This window comes from Hemibagrus wyckioides, linkage group LG01 (genome assembly GCF_019097595.1).
Source record: "Hemibagrus wyckioides isolate EC202008001 linkage group LG01, SWU_Hwy_1.0, whole genome shotgun sequence".
NCBI lineage: Eukaryota > Metazoa > Chordata > Actinopteri > Siluriformes > Bagridae > Hemibagrus > Hemibagrus wyckioides.
The window spans coordinates 16,555,124-16,578,449 of NC_080710.1; the positions used below are offsets into that span (position 1 = coordinate 16,555,124).

A 23,326-nucleotide genomic window follows, 5' to 3' on the forward strand; every position below is an offset into this window, starting at 1 on the left:
GCATATTTACATATTCATATTCAAATTGCTTCAAATGCCAGTGACATTTATTTATCAAAGTAGAAACAAGCAGTAATTTGAAGCCATGGAAAAAATAATCTTCATTCTTTTTGCACATATAAATATAAATATCTGCAATATAAATCTGTCAAACATCAGAACAAATGAAGCCTCTGGGTTTCATTTAAAAAAAACAAAACAATTAATTAGAGACCGATTTATTTCAGCCTTAAATCTGTATAAGATTTCTACTGGGTCAGATGTTTACATACACTGTTTCTTTAAGCAGTCTGCAAGTTTCCAAAAACTGATGTTCTTGATTGGCCAATTGTCATAATTAGGAGTTTATGATGGCTCTGAAAGACCGTACAATAAAGAAACTGCTTTTATGCTCTCTGATACCATGGAAAAAATCCAATTCCTTCTCAGGAACAATTTCCACACAGATAAATGTACCACAAGCATCTGCACAAACAACCGTATGCAAATATAACAATTTCGGACTAGACAGACAACATATTCAGGTTCAGGTATGACTGAACATTGGTCTGAAAGTTTCAGTTGGGTATCAGGTTCCAAAGATTGTATATCTGCTATTAAGTTTTAAATTGCCATGGCTTGAAAGAATTTTCTGCAAGGAATACACCCTACTCCAAGACTGACGTAAATACAAAACAGACTGAAGTTTGCAGGCAACCAGCCCTTAAGAGGGTGGAGTGTTCTCTCCTGAGATGAAACAAAAATTAAAGTGTTTGGACGTAATGACCAGTGCTATGTATGGAGGAAAATGCTTTTAATCTGAGGCTTTTTATCTGAAGAATATTTTCCCAACAGGACCTGAAGCACATCTCCAAAGTTATAACAAAATGGTTAGAGATAACAAAGAGAGAAACTATTTTGACCCACTGAAAATCATATATAGAATTTAAAGCTGAAATAAATATGACACTTCACTATTAATTTGAAAATACATCTGGAAATAAAGTAGATGTTCTAAATGACAGGAAATGTATAGAATTATTTGGATTTGAGAAATTCACCCTGGGTTTAGTAAAACATTTGGCCACTACTTGCATATACTTATGCAATAATAATTTATATTTAAACTGATTTTGATTGACTGCAGATCAAATTACATTTACACACACTCTGATGTGAGTGTACTCATACAGATACGCTAGAAATAAACTAGATGAATAAGGAAACAATTGGTTGAATTTGTGTCCTTCTTATACGGTCAGATTTGATAACATATAGCTTTGTTAAATAAGGACCCAATATGTTTTAGAACATCATGTTTTCCTCACCATTAAGTCATCAGTTAAGTCAATTTTTAGGTTTGACAAGATTGCCGAAAACACTAATCTGCCCTATAGCAAGGTTCAGTTCAGTGATTCAGTGGCTCTGTTCCCTTTAGGGGGAAAGGGCTTTATGTGCCAAGTTGACCTCGTTCATCCCATGGTATCACAACAGGCTTAATTCACATTGGAGGTAACATATACTAGCTTTCCTAAACCCACATCGACATCTACACCATTGCAAAGGAGCTACGACTGAGCAAATTAAGAAAATTGGGAGATATAAGAGAAACAGGGATTCATTAGGAATGCATAGATATAAAGTATCACTCTTCCATATCAGCCATAGTGATTTAGGATGAATATTATTTCCTCAATCACCTCTTGAAAATAGGTCCTAGTTAACTGAGTCAAACAACCCAAATTTAACTAACAGTTTGATTTGCTTTTTTAAGAGAACAATTCAGAAAAGGAAGCTAAGCCAGCAGCTGGAGTTCAAGAATATCAAAATGATTTTGTTGGACCATGTTGAATGCCTTACAAAATGTGTATTACATTTTCCTGGGTAACTTCTACCTTTAAAGAAACTGAATCAGTGCAGAGGGATCTAAAGCAAAGAAGAGAACAAGAGAGGAGACTGCTGAGCATACAGAAATAATATTTCAGCAATGGTCAATAAAGTCATTCAGAAGTATGTATAGGATGGAAAAAAAAACCTGTTGCCCTTTCACATTATGTATTTATATATAACACTCCCTGTTAATGAATTACTCTCAGTATAAAGACTGAAGGACAATCTTGGAGCCGTTTCATTTGCAGCTGAAGAAGCTGATCAATTGGAAAATGGGCTGTAGACATTGATTTAAACCCTACTATATAATGCCTTTGAGGCTGCCTGTGATGAACAGTGGTAATTTTGTTTGACCTGTATCCATTTGTATGTAAATTTCAAATTTGACCTGGGATTTGAAAAACAGACAGAAGTGCATGTCTTTGGAGTGGAAAAACTTACTGCTTCACTTCTGCACCAATTATAAATCGCTATAGATTTCTCTGCTTAATTCCCCTGACAAATAAAAGGCCAGCGCAGCATGTGTTTATTCATGCATTGTATCGCCTAGAATTTAAATTTCAATGAAGCACGGGGCGACACAGCTAATTGGGTAAAGATGTGCAACAGTCTCCGAGTGCAGCTTGGAAATACTGTTGATGTATTACAATTCATTCAAGGCATTGATGATTTTGAAATTAATTAACTCCCATTCTTATATCATATTTAATCACAATGTGTCAGAATGTTTTTCTTTTGACCATTGTCCTCAATTAAGCAGATGGAAAAAACTAATCAATTCTTCCTCATTTGCTGCCACTAAATGCTGTGGAACTCATTAGCTTATTAACCTCTAGTTTATGTCAAGTGTAGTTTGGGGACTTTTTTAGTTCCTTCTATCACCTTATAGGGTAAGTGATATCACCTGTCAAATTGCTGTCCAACAATATGTCTTGTACGAAGAAATGTCCAGAGACTTCCAGTCAAATAGAAGTGTGTTTTTTTTTAATGAAGCTCAGCTGAATGGCTCGCTTTACAGGACTTTGTTGTGAAGATAATCCGTTCTCTGGAGAGTCCATCTTCAGTCATCCGAGCCAAGGCCTTCCTGGTGCTCCTGCAAGTTCTCATGAATAACCGGGAGATTCTACTGCTGTGCTGCAATGCCAGGTAATGAGCAGGTTTTGAGAATGCTTGTACTTCATAGTATATTAGTAGTTTTTTTTGTTCAGGCTTTCTTGACATACAGATACTCAAAATGTCCTTTTTTCTGAAACCATATATCCCATGTCCATAATGTCCATCTTTACTAAAAACCTTTTTCATTACAGAAATCTCTGCAAAAACTCACACAGATGGAATTTCATTCACACTATTTTGTTTGGCTATTACACTATTATACTAATTAATCTGTAGGCAGTTATGGCAAAAGTAGTATTTCAACCCTGCTAAAAAAACAGCACCATAAAGAGTGTTTTCCAGTAATTGCTACCTGATTAGAACAGTTGATGGGCTAACCTTTTGTCTCTTCTGTATAGTGGAAGGTTGAGCAAGTGCTCGGGAGACAGAAAAGTCAAATAGATGAGTTTCATTCTCTTCCAGTCCCAATTTTCCATGTAAACTTCGTTTTTAAATTAGTTTGTCATGTTTTCAGAAATGTTTTTAATCAACTTTTTGGTTGATTTGTCTGTGCTGCGATCATTCCAAATATTTTGTACTTCTTTCCCTCGAGCACTTTTCAAACAAAATGTCAGTACGTTTCTTATGGATAAAAATAAACAGAAATGGTCTCTTTAATTAATATGTAATGAATTAGAATACCTATACAGGACATGAATACCTTATATGATGTCAGACAAATAATGTAAATCATAATCACCATACATTATGTTTGTGTAAAGAATAAAACACAAAGGTGGAAGCAGTGCTGTCTGTACTGGGCTTATAGAAAGTTTAAGAGTTTGAATAGTTTTTGTGTCTGATTTCTCACTGCTTTTAATGGCCAAGGCAAATTAGGACAGTGCAGAAGCTCCAGATTTTAAATGAAAGAAATCCTTAAAGTTGATTTGGCCTTTGTTAGAGAACGTGCAGTTGTTGGAATATAATCCACAATGAAATTAATTATTTTCCTATAATTATACATTAATGTTACATTCATTAAATGTAATGTACATACATTAAATGTTACACACATTAAATTTGACATATATTAAAAGTTAGTATAAAAAGCTATACACAGTCATTTTCCTCAATAACCTCGCTTTTTGCTCTCTCTTGAAGTTAATAAGAAAAAAATACAGCTTGTCATGTTACTGATAAACCGGAAAGCGCAAACTCCTCTCTCCTGAAGAGTAGCCTGCGGCATAAAATATACTGACTGTTACAAAGCGTTGACACTCAAGTCTCCTTGCATAAATGTTAAATAAATGTCTCCCAAAAGAAGGCTTCAGCATATCAATGATTATACATGGTTCTCTTTGTTAAATAATCAATTCCTCTAGGATTAAACTGTGTGTTTATTTTTGATAGCTGCGGTCAAAAATGTTTGCAAGTTCCATCGCATTTTTTTCTTGTAAACTACTATGAATAATGATGCATCTGTTTTTACTTTCTATGATAGCTGTATTGATGTTCAATGCACATGAATGGAAGAGGCTTTGGCTGAATTTATCTTATGATGACATATGATGCATCTTGGCCCAAATCTGTAGAAAATCTGTGAACATCATGGAGTTTGCTTCATTTCTGTGAACACAAATTCCAAATATAATATAGTATTAGGATGCATGCATTAAAATACACAAGTAAATTACAGCTGACTCTATTGTCAGAGCTGATGTTATCAAAATTAATCAACACTCCCTAACTAATTAGAGCTGACGATTCAGCAGTACTGTGGTATAAGCAGCTATATCATCTACACAGATTTGGTTTGCCTGCCTGTTGTTTTATTCTCCTTCCCCCAATTTCCAATCATCTCTATTCTTCTGTCTCTGGTGCAGTGGGTTAGAGCTGACCCTGTTCTCAATCTCCCACAGTGAGAGCAGCTTTCTCCCAACTTCCATAAACACTTCCCTAATTAGCTCGGCAATGTTGGCTACACTTTCTGCAGACGTGTCAGTCTGGATGCATTCTGCCCAGCATCTCCCTGCTCTGAGACAGATGAGTGTATTCAGAGCCAACTGAAATGCGTCTAATTTCTGGACGATCTGTGAAAATGGAAGTAGTGCTGTCTGTTCCAGGCTTATAGGAAGTTTAAGAGCTTGAATAGTTTTTGTGTCTCATCTCTCATTGCCTGTGGTGGCCAAAGCAAAGTAGGCCAAGTGCAACAGAAGCTCCAGATTTTAAGTGAAAGAAATCCTTAATGTTGTTGATTTGGCCTTGGTTAGAGAAAGCCTTGCTGTTTGCTTTTTGTACCTAATCAGCCAAATGCCTGTGGGAAGAGAATTCTTCTTCTTCTTTTTTTTTTCTTCTTTATTGCCATGTAGACACTGAGGCATCAGTCAGGCATTTCCATCAATCTTAGTCATTGATGCCAGAGAATTCCTTTAGGATTCCAATTACATCTCCATGCCTGTTGAGCTGCCTGCATATGGCCCAGCACACAGTGAAAGTAATTTACTGTGAAGGTCCCTGTTCTCTCTCCTCATTTCTATATTTTTTTGGTCAGGTGACGTAGTGTCCTCCAGGCAGTGGCTGACTAATAAAGGCCTGCTTGATCCTGATGTGTTACTATAATATCCATGAATTTTCATGTTCTCACTTTCTGCTTTCCATTTGATACTAAAACAGCCAGATGATAGCCTGTATTGTGCAACATAAATGCCTATTAGGATGGAGGGAATATTACCAAGGGCTAATTTAGTGCGCTTGTGCCATAAATAACATGTTCACTCCAGCCCTGTCACTATTTGAAGGATAGCAGTATTGTACTCTACAAGGGCATGCAACAGTAATACTTCATTTGATCGTCATATGCTTGTCATTGGAGTTAGATTAAATTAAAGTGGTGGTAGTCAGAATACGTTTTTTAGCAGAGGGTGTCGGTTAGTTGTTATCCAATCATTGACTTGGTCCTGCTAAAGGCTGACTGGGGCAGTTCTTCAAGTTTATTGACTCCACTAAAGAAAAGAAGAAGGGGGGGGGGACTCAAAAAGACTGTGACTTCTCCATCCATCCATCCATCAGCGCTTTCATAGATGGGGCCTAATGTCTTCTAATGTCATCAGCGCTTTCATAGATGGGGCCTAATGTCATCTTGTTTTGAACATTTGTTTATTAGTTTGCCAAGTAAAATATTTTTATAGGTTTTATAAGTTTATAATGCGTCAAGTCTAAAGATATACTGCATTTTGCTAAGTCCATATAGACAGGACTTTTCTGTGATTTCAGTTTAGTTAAATAATGATATTTTTCATTCAATTTGTAGTTTTGGTTTGCTTCGTGAATGGATTGAACCCGCACCAACATATTACTTATTTCATTCACATGGTTCCATTTATTCAAATTAGAATAATTCGGTTCCAGGTTGTAATTACATGGATGTCTCCCCAGTGTCCAGTTTATTTAGTCTTTGCCTGTGTTGTTTTTCTGACATTGCTTTATTATTCCCTCTTTGAGCACCTGACTCATATTGAGCATGTTAGTGCTATTATTTACAATATTTTCTTTGGTCTGTTTTGCTAATCTTGTCAGCTTCTCAAACTTCTCTGTTCCATTTCAGTCTAATTTATTGCTGGATGCTTTTCTCTGTGAGGCTCAAGCTACTCTCTGCAATTTTCTGTCTGATTGCATTTTCATCTGTGTCTAATTTGAAAGATGCATTTTATCAGAATGTGTGTGTGTGTGTGAGAGAGAGAGAGAGAGAGAGAGAGAGAGTGAGAATAAGAGTGAGAGTGTGAATCTAAAGGCTGTGACTGTGTCTTGTCTGGCAGAGAAAAGTTGAGGTACTTATTGAGTTGAAGTGTGCTGTGCTGGATGGGAACAAGCTAATTAACAGTTTCTCTTAATAAGTGTGAGCCTCTAGGCTGCTGCAAACTGTCAGCTCTGGAGCTGTGTTTCTCATAGGCTTCATTTGGCACTTTCTCACCCCTCTGTTACATTCTCACCATCCTAAAGAAGAATGGTAGATGCAAAGCAGTCATCAATAGCCTGGATATTTTTATAAACTCAAATGCTTCAGTATCATTGTAATCATTTAAGTACAAGAACACTGCTGAAAGGATGTGACATTTTAATGCTTATATTTGACTGCAAGGAGATTTAAATTGAGTGCTTATTTTAGCTCTGTGATCTTTGATACCATTTTGTTTGCGTTGACACTGAGGACAACCTGTTTACCCACTAGTTACAAGTTGAGGCAGAATGCTCCAGGATTTTTGTTGTTGTAGATTATAAAATCTGGCTTCTCTGGCATTGGTCAGAAATACAGTGACATAAAAAACTTATCTGTATGTCTCTAAGTAAAGTAGATGACAACAGTGTCATGTGGAATACAGTGACAAGTGAACTAATATGTCCAGGTAACAAAGTGACAGTAAAGATAAGTATAGACAGTTTGAGTTAGGCAGATAATGTGCAAAGTATAAAAGAGTGTTGGTGATGGTATGCTTGACCAAATTGTATAGAGGTGTATCTGTGTGCCTACAATTATTTGGTGGATGAGTAATAGAGATGACGGCAGCAGGTTTTAATGATCTCCTGTAATGCATGATTTGCCTATAGCACATTAGTTCTGGTGCTGCCAGATGCTGTCTGATATTGCATAGTTAGTGTGTACTGTGTGTACCACATGAACCAAAAATAAATACACCAGTTTTTGAAGACCTTAGAATTTGTTACATATCATACCTTAAACAAACGGCATCATGCAAACCAAGGAGCTATCAAAGCAAGTCTGGGACAAAGTTCTGGAAAAGTATTAATCAGGGTTTGGTTGTAAAAATATATCTCAAACTTTGAACATCCCACTGAGCACCATTAAATCCATTATTATAAAAATGAAAAGAATATGGCACAATCGCAGTTCTGCCTAGAGGAGGTCACCATGAGTCAATGACTGGATAAAGAGGGGAATAGTCAGAACCAACCGAGAGGCCAAGGGTAACTCTAAAGGAGCTGGCAAGATCCGCTCAGATGGGAGATGATGTTCATGGAACAACCAGCCTGGATACTACACAAAGCTAGGCCTTATTATGGAAGAGTGGAGAGAAGAGGGGAAAAAGCCTTATGAGTTTGCCAAAAGGCATGTTGGAGACAACAAAACTGTGTGAATGTGTGGGGGGATTCTCTGATCTAATGAGACCAAAATTGAACATTTTGGCATAAAGCACTGTGTTTGGCTGAAACCCAACACCATCCCCATAGTGAAGTATGGTGGTGGTAGCATCATGTTGTGGTTGTTTTTATCAACAGGGCCTGGGAAACTGGTCAGGGTTGAGGTCAAGGTGTATGGAGCCAAACACAGCGGTGTTAGAAGAATACATCTGGGTTGAGGGTGGGCTTCAGACTCATATAAAAACCTATACTAGAGTGATTTAAAACCAAGAACCTGAATGAATTAGAATGTTGATGTTAGAATGACCCAGTCATAGCTCAGACCTTAATTGATTTGAGGATCTGTGGCAAGATTTGAAAATTATTGTTCACCAACACTGGCCATCCAGTCTGACAAATTATGCAACTTTGCCAAGATGAATGGGCAGAAATATTGGAAAGCAGATGATACATGACATATCCCACAAGATTTGCAGCTTGACCTTGGGAGTGAATATTTATGCAGCCAGTGTGTCTGCTATTGTATTTATTGGTTAAAACCTATTTTTGGCCAGTTGCTTTTATTTTCATAGAATGTGTTCGCACAGTCACTCTTTTTTCAATGATTGTACTTTCTACTTTATTGAGAAACCAAATGTTCATCTATAATATTGACCAAGTCTTTCCAAAAGTATTGAAATCTAGAGAAGGCAGAGTTTTTGACTTTCTTTTGTCCTTTCCACTTCAAACTAAATGTATACTATTACATTAAGTATGTTCACTGTTCAGTAACACACACGGACACACACGCACACATCTATAATATTCCTCATTTCACAGTATACCTTGTTTATTTTCTATAAAGCTCTACTGACTCACCACCATCTCATTTCAATCCTGTCCTCTCTCAGGGCATAGAGTGTAATTGATGAAATGCATCTTCTGTGTTTGCTAGAATCATTCCATGGCTGTGTGTCTGAATAATAATGTCGTTCTGACCACTCTCTTTTAGGTTAGTGATGTACATTGAGAGAGACACCCGAAAGGCCACACCAGGGAAGGAGCAACAAAGTGGCAATGAATATCTGTCAAAATGCCTGGCCCTGTTCATCCGTCACACAGTGAGGGAGCTGCCAGCTATCCTCGGTAAATCAATCACATTACACCCAAAAAAGAGCCAGGGAGAGGAAAGTAGGGAGAATGGAGATGAGATGGGGACAGGAAGGCAAGGATACACATGGACTGGGTGGTGGTGAAATGCATGATGTGAGAAAAGGAATGATTGAAGGAGAACGAGTCAAGGGTAGATGAGGGTTAAAGAGAATGAGCATCAATTACTTCAGAGTCTAATTTGATCTGTCTCTCTTTTTAATTACCTTTCTGATTGTATTTGGGAGCACAGGGCCAAATATCGATCAGTTCCTGCAGTTTCATTTGTAAATCCGTGCTGTTACTTCCCTATACCTGCTTCAGACTGGTTTCTGTTGTATTGTAGACAAGTTAAGCTGTGAGCAGGTGGACGTGGACACCTCACATCTGCGAGACAGATGTCAACAGCAGGGCTCTTAGGAGGAGAGTCGTTTGTCTTTTAGGTCTGCTGCTGCTATGTAAGATCAGAAATTATGTCCTACCTTTGTTTCTCTTGGTTTTCTGCAGATGACATCCTGACAGCATTAGGGAGCATTGTGGGAAGGAAGCATCCCTCCACTGCTCAGACTCGTCAGCTCAAACAAAGCCTTCCAATGACTGGTGTAGTGCTGAATCTACTATCCTCACAGGTGTGTGTAATGGGATAGGGGAACGTGTGTGTGGCCCTTAACATTCTACTTTTATTTGGGATATGAGTCTATGGATTGATGTGTCAGTTTGTAGGTATTATTTAACTTAATACACTGTTGTATACTTCAACACTCTTTCTTAAATATTCTTAAATATGTGAACAGCACGGCTCTGACAATACCGTCGGGTCTGATATTAATGCGCTTGATCTAATACGTTATGGTTTCTAGGAACAGCTCATTCACATCGACATGTATGGCAAATGCTCATAATTTGATTCTCAAAATAACTGTACTTGACATTTATTTAACATTTACGTTTCAGTGGCTTGAGGTAAAGTTTTCTTTTGTCATGGGAAAGATTACATGAAAAGATACATGAGCAGGTCAGAGTAAAATCATGCATTAAAGGTTCTTCTATATTCCTGCAGTTACACTTAAACACACACTCTTATCATGATTTAAATAACAAAATTGGATTTATGGATACATACTCCATCAGGCTGAAATCAACCTGAAGTAATCGTTTTCTCACCCTCTGAGATATGTCACTAAGTGAGTCAATGAGTCGATTAAATCTGAGTCCCTATTTGGCCATGATTTACCATGGAGGCTAGACGTCAATAAACAGAGGCAAAATGTGTGGTTTGGTTTTGGGAATAATAGCTTGTCACTCTAATGCAATTAGCTTATTTCAGGAGGTGACACTGTGACATCTATGAACAGAGAACTACAGCTGCCAGTAATGACAAGGTTTCTCTATGTGTCTGCCTGTATGGGGAGGGAGGTGGGTATGTACTTATTGGTGTAGAATTTTTTATGTGTTTACACAAGTGTCTGATCGATTTGAATTAAATAATTTGCTGGTGGTGTGCTTTGGCTCAGGGACTTTGCTGGCCTCTTTCTCCCTAAAGCACTGAGGTATGTATGTGCTTTAGAAAAATGCTACGGCCTTTATAATATGTACGGGTGTTTGTGTTGGATGGGTTTAGGGGGTGGGGGTTGATGTATCTACATCTCATGAAAAAATAAGGTCACATCGTTTTTCACAACATTAAATGAAAAATGGAACATTTTTCTCAGCAACATTAAAAGGAAATGACAGTTATAGCTGCTATAACCTAATGTTTCACTGATAAGAGGAACGAACTATGTTTCACAGGCAAAAATAAAAAGCGAGTTGTAATTAGAATCTACCTTTCTACTACTACTATACATTCCCCTCCAAAAGTATTGGAATGACAAGGCCAATTCTTCAGTACAAACTGAAGACATGGGTTTGAGATCAAAATATGAATATGAGCCAGTAGATAAGAATGGCAGCTTTTTATTTCCTGATAGTTACATTTACATGTGTTAAACAACTTGGAACATTGCACGGTTTGTTTGAACCCACCAATTCTTCAAGTAGTCAGAACTATTGGAACATGTACATGGCAAGAGTTTCTTGCTGTCCAGGTGTGCTCTGTTAGATTGATTGCCCTGTCTACTCTTGTTTTGAGCCCTGGCTTTCACTTGTTAATACTGCATTTGTCATTAAAAGTGATAAACCAACATGAAGATCAGAGAGCTGTTAATGGGGGGGGGGGAGCAAGCCATTTTGAAACTGAGAAAATGGGGAAATCTTTCAGGGCCAAACAAACAAGCATTGGGTAAAATCAGTAGAACAATTTGGAATGTCTAGGGGAAAAAATGACCACTGGTGAGCTAACAACCAGTCATTGAGCAGGTCTGCCAAGATGTACAAAACAATTGATGACAGAAACATGAGAGCTGTGAAGAAATCTGTGAGATCAACTACAAACCTCCACAGGGCATCACAATCCACTGTTTGTAGAAGACTTCACGAACAGAAATATAGAGGCCATACCTCTATATACAAAATGTACACCACGCATCAGCACCAAGATTCAGAAGACCAGATTGAAATTTAGAAAGAAATTCAGAGACGAGCCACACAAGTTCTGGAACCAAGATTAACCTGCCTATAAGCATTTGTTAAATCATACACAATGTAACACTAGGAAGTGAAAAAAGATGCCCTTGCATTTCATGGATAAGTTTTTTATATTTAGTATGACTAATATTATTTACTATATAACTGTTTACTTCAGCTGATGTAAGCTTTGCCAAAATGTTTCTCTTGCCAACGTGTTTTTCTTGTTGGTGGGAATTGGATTACGATGAGAATAATATCCGTGTTAGTGGAAATGTGTGCGTGCGTTTGTCCATACATACATTCATGTCAGGCACCCAGTGTCCAATCTCATCTGTCTCTCATCATCTCTGTGGACTGTTGCGAAGCTGACAGCAAAAACACAAAGCATTCATCAGTCGCTAGGGTCATACTGCAGGTCAGCTGCACTGTGACTAGCATACCGCAAAGCTTCAATCTCTTCCTGACAGCAGCTTGACTTCTTCCTCCCCTCAGCAGCCATGACCTTTCTACCTCTATCATCATCTCAATACTGCAAGTACATGCCTGAGCTCCCTCAGCCTTGTGTCTCACAGCACGCCTCCATCTCTGTCACACCAAATCCCTCACTGGAGCTTTGGCAGCATCTCAGAAGTTGTGAGAAAGTGTTGACTGTTAGATGACAGCACCATGAGGCATTATTAAGACTGTTCTTGATTCCTTATGACTGTTAGACTGGTGTTCCACAGGGAAATTGAGCAAATTTAGACTCTGTAGAATGAGAATCTGCTAGTTATATAAGTAACATCTAATGTAATATCATCAAAAGCGAATGTCAATCAGGTAAATAGATTACTATAAGTATTGTAGATTTGTTAGAACTTGATTTTATGCTACAGGTGCCTCACTGTCAGTTGATGGACTAAGCTGTATGAGTTTATGATGCAGTTATTTCAGCTGGATGACAGAGACTTTATGCAGTCACACATTTTGTGTAATAGGGAATCGTTGAAAGGGAGTTGCTATCTAATCTGACTGATTTGATTTGGCAGATCTTCAGGCCTCAGGTGGTGAATGAGGAGTTTCTTATCAAATTTGGAGCACTCCTGGTGAGTGAATATTCTCATTAAAGATGTGTGATCCACACATATGTATGTACCCCCTTGTTAAGGTATGTGTTTTCATTCCTCCTCTTATCTTTTTCGTTTTTTTGGAAAGAATCACATAACATCCATCGACTGCAATGAGACCAGTTTGGGAAGTTCTGTTGGTAAGATTGCCGTCAGAAATGCAACATAAGTTCAACTGTTATTAAATTGAATACTTCTTTTGCTATAGGTGATGATATGATTAGCAGAACTGCTCAATACTTTACCAGTCAACTGACCTTTTCCTTTGTGCAGGGCCGACTGCACCTGAGGAGTTGATAAGAAACACCCTGTCAGCAGTAGAGGCCATTTCCCAGCACCCAGCCCTTCTAAGCCGCTACCACTGCACTGTGAGTAACATGTAGTACACACATTCACACACACAAAAAATGGACGAAGACCCAGTGTAATTTGGATCAAAGCTACATTTATGCATACTCAAGTGGCCAAGGCCACAAAATTGATTCATTACCAAGGACTTAGTGATTTGATGTTGATCTTACAAAATCATTTTTGTCACCCAACTGACATGTTGATGCTGAACATTGTGAGCCTTGGAACTTTAAAAATTTTAACAGCAAAAGCTTTTAGAATAGATGGAAAAGGCAAGAATTTGAATATAGGAAATGTTCTGTGTCTGTAAAGTGAGAGACTATACTAGCCATAAGAGTTTGACTAATGAGTCTAGTATGTCATTGATAGTCATATTCAGATGAATAAAGTGTCTTTAGAGGTGACTGGTTTCACTCAGTGAACATAAGTAGCTGAATGAAGTTCAGTGTTCATTGAACAGTTTTGATGGTGGGGAACATTTCGAGCCTTTTGCATTACATACATGCAATTAAATAAGTGTTGTTATAGTGTGATACAGACAAAATAATAGTCTGAAACATGTTGTTCTAGTGCTGCAGTGAGTCACACTGAAAGCCTCAATTATTCATTCCAAGCTGTCAGGTCAGATATGGTGACAAATTTTTGGACTTTGTTACCACATATACACCATACTCAAAGATGTTCCTGTCTTCTCCATGTCATAGACAAGTCACCTGCTATTTAGTTGGTAACTCCATAATTGTTATCACCTTTCATGAGCATAAGCTAAACATTATCCCTTGCTATAATTTGACACATTATATTTCGGGTTTATGAGGGACCTGAACTGCAGGTTGTGAAAATAAAATGATGAGCTGCTGTGTCATTATTTGAACTAAATATATCATTATTCAATATGACTTTACTATTTTAAATATTTATATTTGTGATTATAACTTTGTGTAGTATGTAGTAAGATAAATAGTAAGTTATAATATAAAGAATTCATGAATTAATATCTTAAATATTTATCTGTTATATTCTTTCTTCTTAAATCATTCTTATAGGCTATCGTTTAAAATTATTTTAATATTTCTTAAATTAGATATTAGTTGAAATATCTGGACTGGACTGGACTGGCTATGCTAAATTGCCTCTAGGTGTGAATGTGTTTGCATGCTGCCCTATGATGGACTGACATCCCATCTGGGATGAATTCACATGCTTTGCAGGCATTGTTGCTGGGATAGGCTCCAGCTTCCCTGTAACCCTGACTAGGATAGAGCAGTTACTGAAGATGAATGAATAGTAAAATAATTTATAACGTGAAAATAATGAGATTACGTTTTTGAGCTTAAGCATGTGGAGATGCTGTTTAGTTCTATTTATTATTTAAACAAAGTTTAAAGTTTTAAATACACAGCGTTCTTAGTAGAAGTGCATTTTTCCTGCAAAATTATTGCCTCCTACCCTCAATACAATCAATATCAGTTAGGAACTGTCCATGTTTTCTGCCCTAAGCTTTAATGAAAGAATAGTCTAATCAACAAATGATGCAAGTACTTTTCTTACTTTTTATATCATTTAAGTTACATTTTTTTCAAGCTGCTATGTAACTCTCTGGAAGTCATATTCTGTAGAACAGCAATATTAAACACACTCACTGTACTTTCCTGTCCTGTCCTATGGGAGTAGGGTAGGGCATTTATATTTTTATTTATTTCTTTATTGTTCTAGTATGGATGTAAGCATACTGTACGATTTGTATGCACAGTGTACAGTCTTCACAGCTGAGGGAGCTAACACTGAGGCCCAGCTGTCCACTGGCCAGCACTACAGTCCTCACTAACTGCAGACAACAGAAAATCACACTTTACACTGCAGTGGTCAGCAGTGTGGGTTTTTTAAATCAGTCTGAGGCTTTTTTTTTTTTAATGATGATATCCTTTTGGTAGAAGCAACACATTAGGAGCTTTGAGAGGAGGCAGTCCTCTGATACCCTACGATAGGAGAAGGTGCCTTAATTACCGAACGCCAGAAATCATTAAACCCCATTCCTCACTGTCAGTGCTAGCTCTCTCTCTCTCTCACACACACACACACACACACACACACACACACACAGTAATGACACTAAACACACTAAGCATGATGATTATTTGCAAAAGTTTCCCATAAACCTTAACTATGTGTAGAATTACAGTATATTAAAGCTACTTTACATGAATTATGGGCTATTAGTTTTAGAAATCTGTGACACATAACACTTTCTTTAGAAATAATTTTCTTTTCTAACGTATCTTCTTGCCATTTGTTTTTCATGGAATGGAAATCTTTGTATGGGAAATGCCCATAGCTATCCACATTAAGCTACCTGTATGCAACCTTTGTTTCTATGGAGATGATTCTAGTTCGTAATGATCATAAACCCAATTGTAATTTTCAAAAATAGCTGGCGTAAGGCATTTCATTGTAATGGACTCTACATGATCAAAGGGGCATGAGCTGACATCACATTTCCATGCAAATTGGAGCTCCCCTGAGTTCTCTCACTTTTTGCCTCCTAGCTGTTTTTGCCAGAATCACTATGTGTGACTGTGAATATGAATTGTTAGACTATCTAGGTGAGCTTGTCTTGGTTTGGGAATAATGCGTTGCTTTTTCCTCTGTCCAAGGTTGTGGATGCGATCCTACCGCCGTTGGCGTCTTTGGCATTTAGTAAGAATGGTAAGTTGTGCTGCCGCTAGCTCGGTAGACAGGCTGAAGGGTAACTCATAACACATGCAGGCCTGATTCTGAGCTCTCTACTCATGAGCCAAAGAAGAATTGTCTCAGATAACATGAGATTAGTCAAGAGTTTTATGCTTTACTGATGTTGTAAATGCATCTAACTTTCAGTTTTGAGGCGCTGGGAAATTCCTTTGCTGTTGTGCCAGATTCCAAGCAAATGTACATTTCTCTTGTGTGTGTTTCAGTGGAGTGGCGCATTGTGAGTTTACGGGTGCTGTCAGATATCACTCTGCTGTTGCTGAGCCAGGAGGTGATGGAGGAAGAGGAGAGAGAAAAAGAAACATGGGATTTAAAGGGCAAATCCTCAAACACACGCCTGTTAACTCTCATTACTGAGGCCCTGCTGCCACAGTGAGACCCCCTTTCATTCATCTTTTTTCTCAACAACAATTACCATTGACATTTTTAAAGTTATGCTTATTGTACAAGAGATGTCATTATTGATGACGCCTAGTTGGATGGTGACCCTTTCTTTAGGTATGAGTCTTTGCTTCAGGAGCCAGACCCAATTCCTGTCTATGCTCTCAAACTGCTGGGTTCGCTGACTGAGCACAGCAAGCCCATCAACAGGTAATCTTGCTTTATGGCCCTCCAGCACTGATGTATTTTTCATCGTTGGAATAATCTAGTCATTAAAATCTTACTTACTGCTGTTATACTTACTGCTGCTATTGTGTTTTTCAAGTAATAGAACAGGAAAGCATGCTGTTACCACTCCAAAGTTGATTAATTTGCTTTACTCTCATGTTTTTATTCCTCTTATAACACAGCAATTTGACTACAATTTTTAATTTATTAATGAATGACCTATCATGCTTTTTAGCCATATATAGTAACATTTAATATTGCGGAACATAGAGACATAGTAAGTACCTGTTATCACAATATAAACTGTCTCACCAGTATCTGACTTTTACTTGCCCCAAAAAAGAAAGCAAGCTTGTTATGTAAAAAAGCAAAACATTCTTTTTCCTTAGGATTTCACCATAACGGTGATATGGTTTATTTGTTAAGTAACAAGACCTCTTTAATCCATATTATTAAGCTTAGATTATTGCAGAGCATCCTCCATACAAGTGTTATCTGTTACTGTAGAAATTATAACGTATTAGATCACGCACATTAAAATAAACCTGTGATCTGAACTACAGCCGGAGATACTGTCAGCTGCTGTTTGAAAAAATTTATTGACACCTGACCAATCCCATTTGAGAATTTGGCAGTGCTGTTGTATAAACTGTCAGGATTTAATGGTCTAAACAAAGTGTCATGGAGTAAATTAAATTATCCATCATTTCTGTACACAGGGCAGGCAGGAAGGACAACGGCGCATAAACAAATGCGCATAAACAAAATGTGATGTCTTTTTCTCAAAGCCACACATTTTATGTGATGTTTTTATAAACATGCATGCTGGTAACTTTGCTTGTGCTACTCGTAGTTTTGCTTCTGCTACTGTTCAACACATACACTGATCAGGCATAACATTATGAGCACTGAGAGGTGAAGTGAATAACACTGATTATCTCCTCATCATGGCACCTGTTAGTGGGTGGGATATATTAGGCAGCAAGTGAACATTTTGTCCTCAAAGTTGATGTGTTAGAAGCAGGAAAAATGGGCAAGCGTGAGGATTTGACAAGGGCCAAATTGTGATGGCTAGATGACTGGATCAGAGCATCTCCAAAACTGCAGCTCTTGTGGGGTGTTCCCGGTCTGCATTGGTCAGTCTCTATCAAAAGTGGTCCAAGGAATGAACAGTAGTTAACCGCCGACAGGGTCATGGGCGGCCAAGGCTCATTGATGCACGTGGGGTGTGAAGGCTGGCCCGTGTCAGAATGCACAGTGCAAGATGGGTCAGGGCTGTTTTGGCAGCAAAAGGGGGATCAACACAATATTAGGCAGGTGGTTATAATGTTATGCCTGATCAGTGTAGCTTGCCTGTGTTTTACTCTAGTCATAAACACTAGATCCTCAGTGGAGCTTACCAGGCCTTCACTGTTTGCTCTGTGCTGCACAGTTTACACACATTCTCTACCCTGTCTCATAGTCCTCAAAGTCTTCATTCTTTATCAATGGTCGAGGACTTGAAATTCCATTTTGAGCAGGATGGTGCAGTGCTGTAGAACGATGTGGGCTGTTCACGTTCGGAGTTATCATCTTCTGCAGTCCATCGAGCATTAAAGAAACAACCCGTTCTGTAGCCTGTGCATTGGCCTCCATAAGAGATGAAATAAAACGTTCATCACGCTCCTGTTGCTGCTGCATCTGGCTTACCAGCCAAGTCTGATGCTGTCTTTGCAAATTCTCCAGGAAGCTGTAGTGGTCTTGATCAACCCTGCGCCTCTTTTTCCTGATTTTTGAACCTGGAAATAAAATAGGTAATTTGACAGAAAGGCAGGTATATTTTTCTCTTTATTCAGGAATAACTTTGTGGATGTTTGAATTTATGTGGCATAAAAAAAAAGATTGATGAGCTTTGGATAAGCTTGCCTGACTGACCAGTGAGGCGTTGCTGAGGTGCTGATTGTACGAGGTGAGCTGATTCAACTTCCACATGGATATCTTGTGTCTCTGTGTCTTCAACACCCTCTGTAACATAAAAGCAGACATTAAGGTTATTAGAGTCCGAATCACATGTTATAACTTGCTATAACTGAAATATCTCTGTGGTGTATGTGTGAGGTAGTTAACCACATGGTAGTTCAACTAAAGATGCAGATGTACTCTTAGGGTTTCTGCAAATGCACACGTCACGTCTGCAGGTTATTATTAATAATAATAATAATAATAATAATAATAATAATAATAATAATAATAAAGTTTCTTTAAAAATAATCTCATATAATGTAATGCTGGAGGCGTTTTCTTATAACATTTCCTATGAAATTAAGCTACTGTTAGTTTTAAGCTGGAACCATATACTGATAACATGCTTGCGGTGTTTTAAGAAAAACAGGAGGACAAATCATTAGGACACAGTTACAGCATTACATAATCATGGCAATATGTCTAGATTAAATATGAGCACTAATTTAAAATGTACCGAAACATATTCAATCACAATATGGCAAGCGGTTTAATAACCGGTCCAAGGGTAGAGGGTGCACTGAAGGAACACACTAGTGCTGTTCACGCCTACCTGGTGATGATAGTGATGAGGCCACATCCTCCACTGTTTGGCTTGGAGTTAGCTCCTGGAACCCTACATCCACTCCGCTTCCCTCTGTGGCTGAGAAGTGGATGGGACCTAAAAGATCTTCGAGTGTGTCGAAATAAGGGCAGTCCACCGGGCTTACTACCACACTGCTGCTACTGCTGCTGCTCTGCCTCTTAGCTCTGAAATAAGACTGCCGCAGGACTTTCCATCGAGTGCGGATCTGCTCCACACTCCGTGTATAACCTGCCAAGGCCATCTTATCTGACAGCTTCTTAAACATGTCTCCGTTCCTGTATTTCCTCCCGTCGAGAAGCTGAAGAATATTCAAATCTTTCATTTCGTCAAGCATGAAAGTTGTCTCACTATCGCTCCAAAAATGCTGCTTTGTCGCCATTTTCCCATGTAATAGCGTCAAATGAAACCTGTAGTGCTGAATAAATGTGTTTACAGTTTCCAGGGCAGATTTTTTCTCTCTCCGGTTGCCATTTTGCACATGCGCGGATGTAGGGGGAAAAAATAGAGATAATCGGATTACCCGTATACATGCGCTGAGTAACTCGATTAATGAGCACAGGAGTGGGGTCCAGCTGTAGCATTACAGACCAAAGCTGTCTGAATCTGTTTCCGACTTGAAATACACCAGACTATTTTGCCCCCCGTTTTCTAGTGTTGTCTGGTGTCTCAGTGGACAGTCACATAAACTGAGTAGTCCTAGTGTGCAGTTGATGCACCTGCCATGCACAAGTGCCACAATTTATTTTTGTGTTAGGACATCAGTTACCATGCTTGTACAGTATATACATCGATCAGGCATAACATTATGAGCACTGAGAGGTGAAGTGAATAACACTGATTATCTCCTCATCATGGCACCTGTTAGTGGGTGGGATATATTAGGCAGCAAGTGAACATTTTGTCCTCAAAGTCGATGTCTTAAAAGCAGGAAAAATGGGCAAGCATAAGGATTTGAGTGAGTTTGACAAGGGCCAAATTGTGATGGCTAGACGACTGGATCAGAGCTTCAGTTTGAGAGCTTGAGTGGTCAGTATCTATCAAAAGTGGTCCAAGGAAGGAACAGTGGTGAACCGGGGACTGGGTCATGAGTGGCCAAGGCTCATTGATGTACGTGGGGAGTGAAGGCTGGCCCGTGTGATCCGATCCAACAGACGAGTTACTGTTGCTCAAATTGTGGAAAAAGTTAATGCTGGTTCTGATAGAAAGGTGTCAGAATGATGGGTCAGGGCTGTTTTGGCAGCAAAAGGGGGACCAACACAATATTAAGCAGGTGGTCATAATGTTATGCCTGGTCAGTGTAAATGCAAGAAATAGAGAGATTGACTGATTGATTGATTGATGACTGATTGACTGACAGACTGACTTCAAAAGCACTTTTGAAGAACTATGCAATTATCTAATCAGCAAATTGTGTGGCAGCAGTGAAATACATAAACTCATACAGATTAAGGTAATGTCCACACCCACTATCAGAATGTGGGAAAATTTTGAACTCAGTGACTTTGCCCACGGTATGATTATCGGTGCCAGATGGCTGGTTTGTCTATTTCTATAACTGCTGTTCTCCTGGGAATTTTACACACAACAGTCTCAGAGTTTATTCAGAATAATGTAATAAAGTAAAAAACATTCAGTGAGCAATTCTGCAGGGTCAGAATTTGGTGCCAATAGCATGAATCCATGGACCCAACCTGCTTTCTGTCAGTAGTCCAGACTGATGGAGGTGGTGTATTGGTGTGGGGCATGTTTTCTTTGCAACCTTAATACTAATCAATCCTCACCTGAATGTCACATCTTATTTGAGTATTGTTGCTGAAAATGTGCATTTCTTCATGGCCACAATTTACCGTCTTCTAATGGCTACATCCAGGATGACAACACAAGTCACAACACAAAACGGGGTTTCATGAATATGACTGTGAGTTCAGTGTGATTCAGTGGCCTTCCCAGTTACCGGATCTGAATCCAGTAGAACACCTTTGGGATGTGGTAGAACTCCAGATTCACCAGAAAAATCTGTGATGCATTCATGTCAACATGGACCAGAGTCTCAAATGAATGTTTCTTGTATGATCTTGTGGAATCCATGTCATGAAGAATTGAGGCTGTTTTGAGAGTAAAGCAAGACCTACCCTGAATTATAAAGTGGCTTTTATACTTATATACTATGTATATACATCAGCTTATAGGAGCTGGTCTCGATGTTCAAGAAAAAGTAATTGCAGTCATCATATAACATTCAGTCACATACAGTCCAGTGCTAAAAATCAATAAGGAGCTCCCGGCTAGCTTTGGCTTGGCCAGCTGGCTTTACAGTTTACTATATAGCATGCAGTATATGGTTTGGGACACAGCGGCACTTGATTAATCTTCACAGCTGAAATGATGCAGCAGCAGCACAAATGTTTTCATACAAGCAATGTGCAATAGCATTTCTACAAAAGCTTTAACTGATAATAACCTAAACTGAACAGCAATTTTTATTTAGCTAATGTTAGCTAACGTTAATGTTGATGAGGGAAGATAATGTTACTGATAGGTGAAGTTTATAAAACGTTGAATAAAGCTTACTTACCAAAAAAAAACTATTTTAGTAAAAGTTAGCTAGCTAATATTAGCTTAGATACACAGTACCATAGGCCAAAGCAGAACATCTCCCTATGTTTCAATGATCAGTTTTTTTATTTATATTTTCTTCCCTCAAAAGAGCAGTTTGCTTGAGGTAGTCAGGGTTTTGGAAGTAGACATGGATGCAGCACAGATACAGATTTCCAAGTCACATTTATTTGTCTGTAGTGAGAATTATTGCAGGTGCAGTGCCATTTGCTCTTTGATCATGCCTTCATTAATCTTCAATAACCGCTTCATCCTGATGAAGGTTCGTAGATTTTCAATTTGTTGTGTCGTTAAATCAGGATTTGGCAAAACCTAAGAAAGATAAAATACCAAAGACGGTGACACATGGGTCAACATGCACATCTTGTATACATAATAAACATGCAAATTGTCATTGCTGATTCGGTTTTTCTTTTCTTTTTTGTTGTTGTTTTTTTATGCACAGTAGTGTATGCAATACAAGATGGTGGTGCCTTATTGCAGTGAAAATTGGCATAACACATCTTGTAGTGCAAGTTGCTGGAAATATAGCAGATCAACACAGGAAACAGTATTTATCATCTACATCAATTGTTTGATTATTCTAATGGTGATGATTAAGTGACACTGAGCTATTATCTACTTAAAGCTGAGTCACAGCTACACCCCACACAGCAATCATGTAGAACTGACCTAATTACTCTGGAATTTTACCATCAGCCCAGATGCAGAAGTTTGTTAACCAACGACCATGTCCCTGGTGTTTGTACTAAGGCCGGTGTGGATGCAGGTTGGTCGGGTTCATTGCAACAAAGCAGAAACCATCTGTTGAAAGTCTATTGAAAGCTAATAAGGCAGGTGGAATCAGGTGTGGCTCCTGTTTGGTTGGAATTAAAACCTGTGCCTACACTGACCTTTCATGGATAAGAGTGGACATCCCCGTACCATGCACTAATGCTATAACCAAACAGTGATTGCATCCGTCATTATTTTGTCCCATATGAATGGTTCAGCTGCACAGAGTACAGTTAGTTACCTGTTTGTTGGGCAAATTATGCCCAGGTGTAAATGCCATTGTAACAGTTACTTCCCTTGTTCAGAACCATATTCACTCCCATCTTTATTTTGCTCACCTTTCTCCTTGCGAGCTGAAGCAGTGATGGATATTCTTTGCAGGAATGTGTGAGTATGTGTTTTCCTTATCTCTTCCTTATCCCCCTGCTGTTTCTGAAATGGCTCTTCCCGACCTCTCCACACATTGTCTTTCTTGGTGCTGATAGAGCACGTCGTGCTGCTGAACTATTCAAATTGATGTCAGCAATTGAAGAACGTTTGTCTGTCGCCACCATCCACATTCCCACCCCCACCCCACCCCAACCCTGGCATCTATGAGGAGCTATTATGCTCACAATGGTGAAATTAAATTGCGTTTGCCACTGCTTGATAAAGTCCTAAAAAAGAAGACCTTCACTTGATGGTTTCCTGGCAAAATGAGATTGCAAATTGGGGACAT

The 23,326-nt window shown here is 38.6% G+C and overlaps 2 protein-coding genes across 3 annotated transcripts in view; one reads left to right on the top strand and one right to left on the bottom strand.

Annotated features, from left to right (window-relative positions):
• The window catches only part of ulk4 (unc-51 like kinase 4), a 91,351-nt gene that overhangs the window by 27,906 nt on the left and 40,119 nt on the right, over nt 1-23,326 (top strand). For both annotated transcript variants that reach the window (XR_009205399.1, XM_058398045.1), the window contains exons 22-30: nt 2,888-3,015; nt 9,113-9,246; nt 9,757-9,878; nt 12,846-12,902; nt 13,012-13,063; nt 13,197-13,291; nt 15,929-15,980; nt 16,229-16,394; nt 16,521-16,613. Coding sequence is in view for 1 of the 2 variants with exons in the window: in XM_058398045.1 (XP_058254028.1) it covers nt 2,888-3,015; nt 9,113-9,246; nt 9,757-9,878; nt 12,846-12,902; nt 13,012-13,063; nt 13,197-13,291; nt 15,929-15,980; nt 16,229-16,394; nt 16,521-16,613 (899 nt within the window). In the remaining variant the exon portion in view is untranslated. The remainder of the gene's footprint in view (nt 1-2,887; nt 3,016-9,112; nt 9,247-9,756; nt 9,879-12,845; nt 12,903-13,011; nt 13,064-13,196; nt 13,292-15,928; nt 15,981-16,228; nt 16,395-16,520; nt 16,614-23,326) is intronic.
• Nucleotides 16,774-19,893, bottom strand: LOC131358811 (uncharacterized). Its single transcript, XM_058398187.1, has 3 exons — nt 19,186-19,893; nt 18,546-18,635; nt 16,774-18,409 (listed from the first exon to the last, which is right to left on the bottom strand). The coding sequence occupies exons 1-3, from the start codon at nt 19,595-19,597 to the stop codon at nt 18,078-18,080; spliced, it is 834 nt and encodes a 277-aa protein (XP_058254170.1). The 5' UTR covers nt 19,598-19,893; the 3' UTR covers nt 16,774-18,077.

Excerpts from the sequence above, each read along its gene's own strand:
- LOC131358811 (XM_058398187.1), bottom strand. The coding sequence starts at position 19,597 with ATGGCGACAAAGCAGCATTTTTGGAGCGATAGTGAGACAACTTTCATG. Across the intron at positions 18,636-19,185 it reads CTCATCACTATCATCACCAG|AGGGTGTTGAAGACACAGAG; the intron begins GTAGGCGTGAAC and ends TTTATGTTACAG. Across the intron at positions 18,410-18,545 it reads ACCTCAGCAACGCCTCACTG|GTTCAAAAATCAGGAAAAAG; the intron begins GTCAGTCAGGCA and ends TTTTATTTCCAG.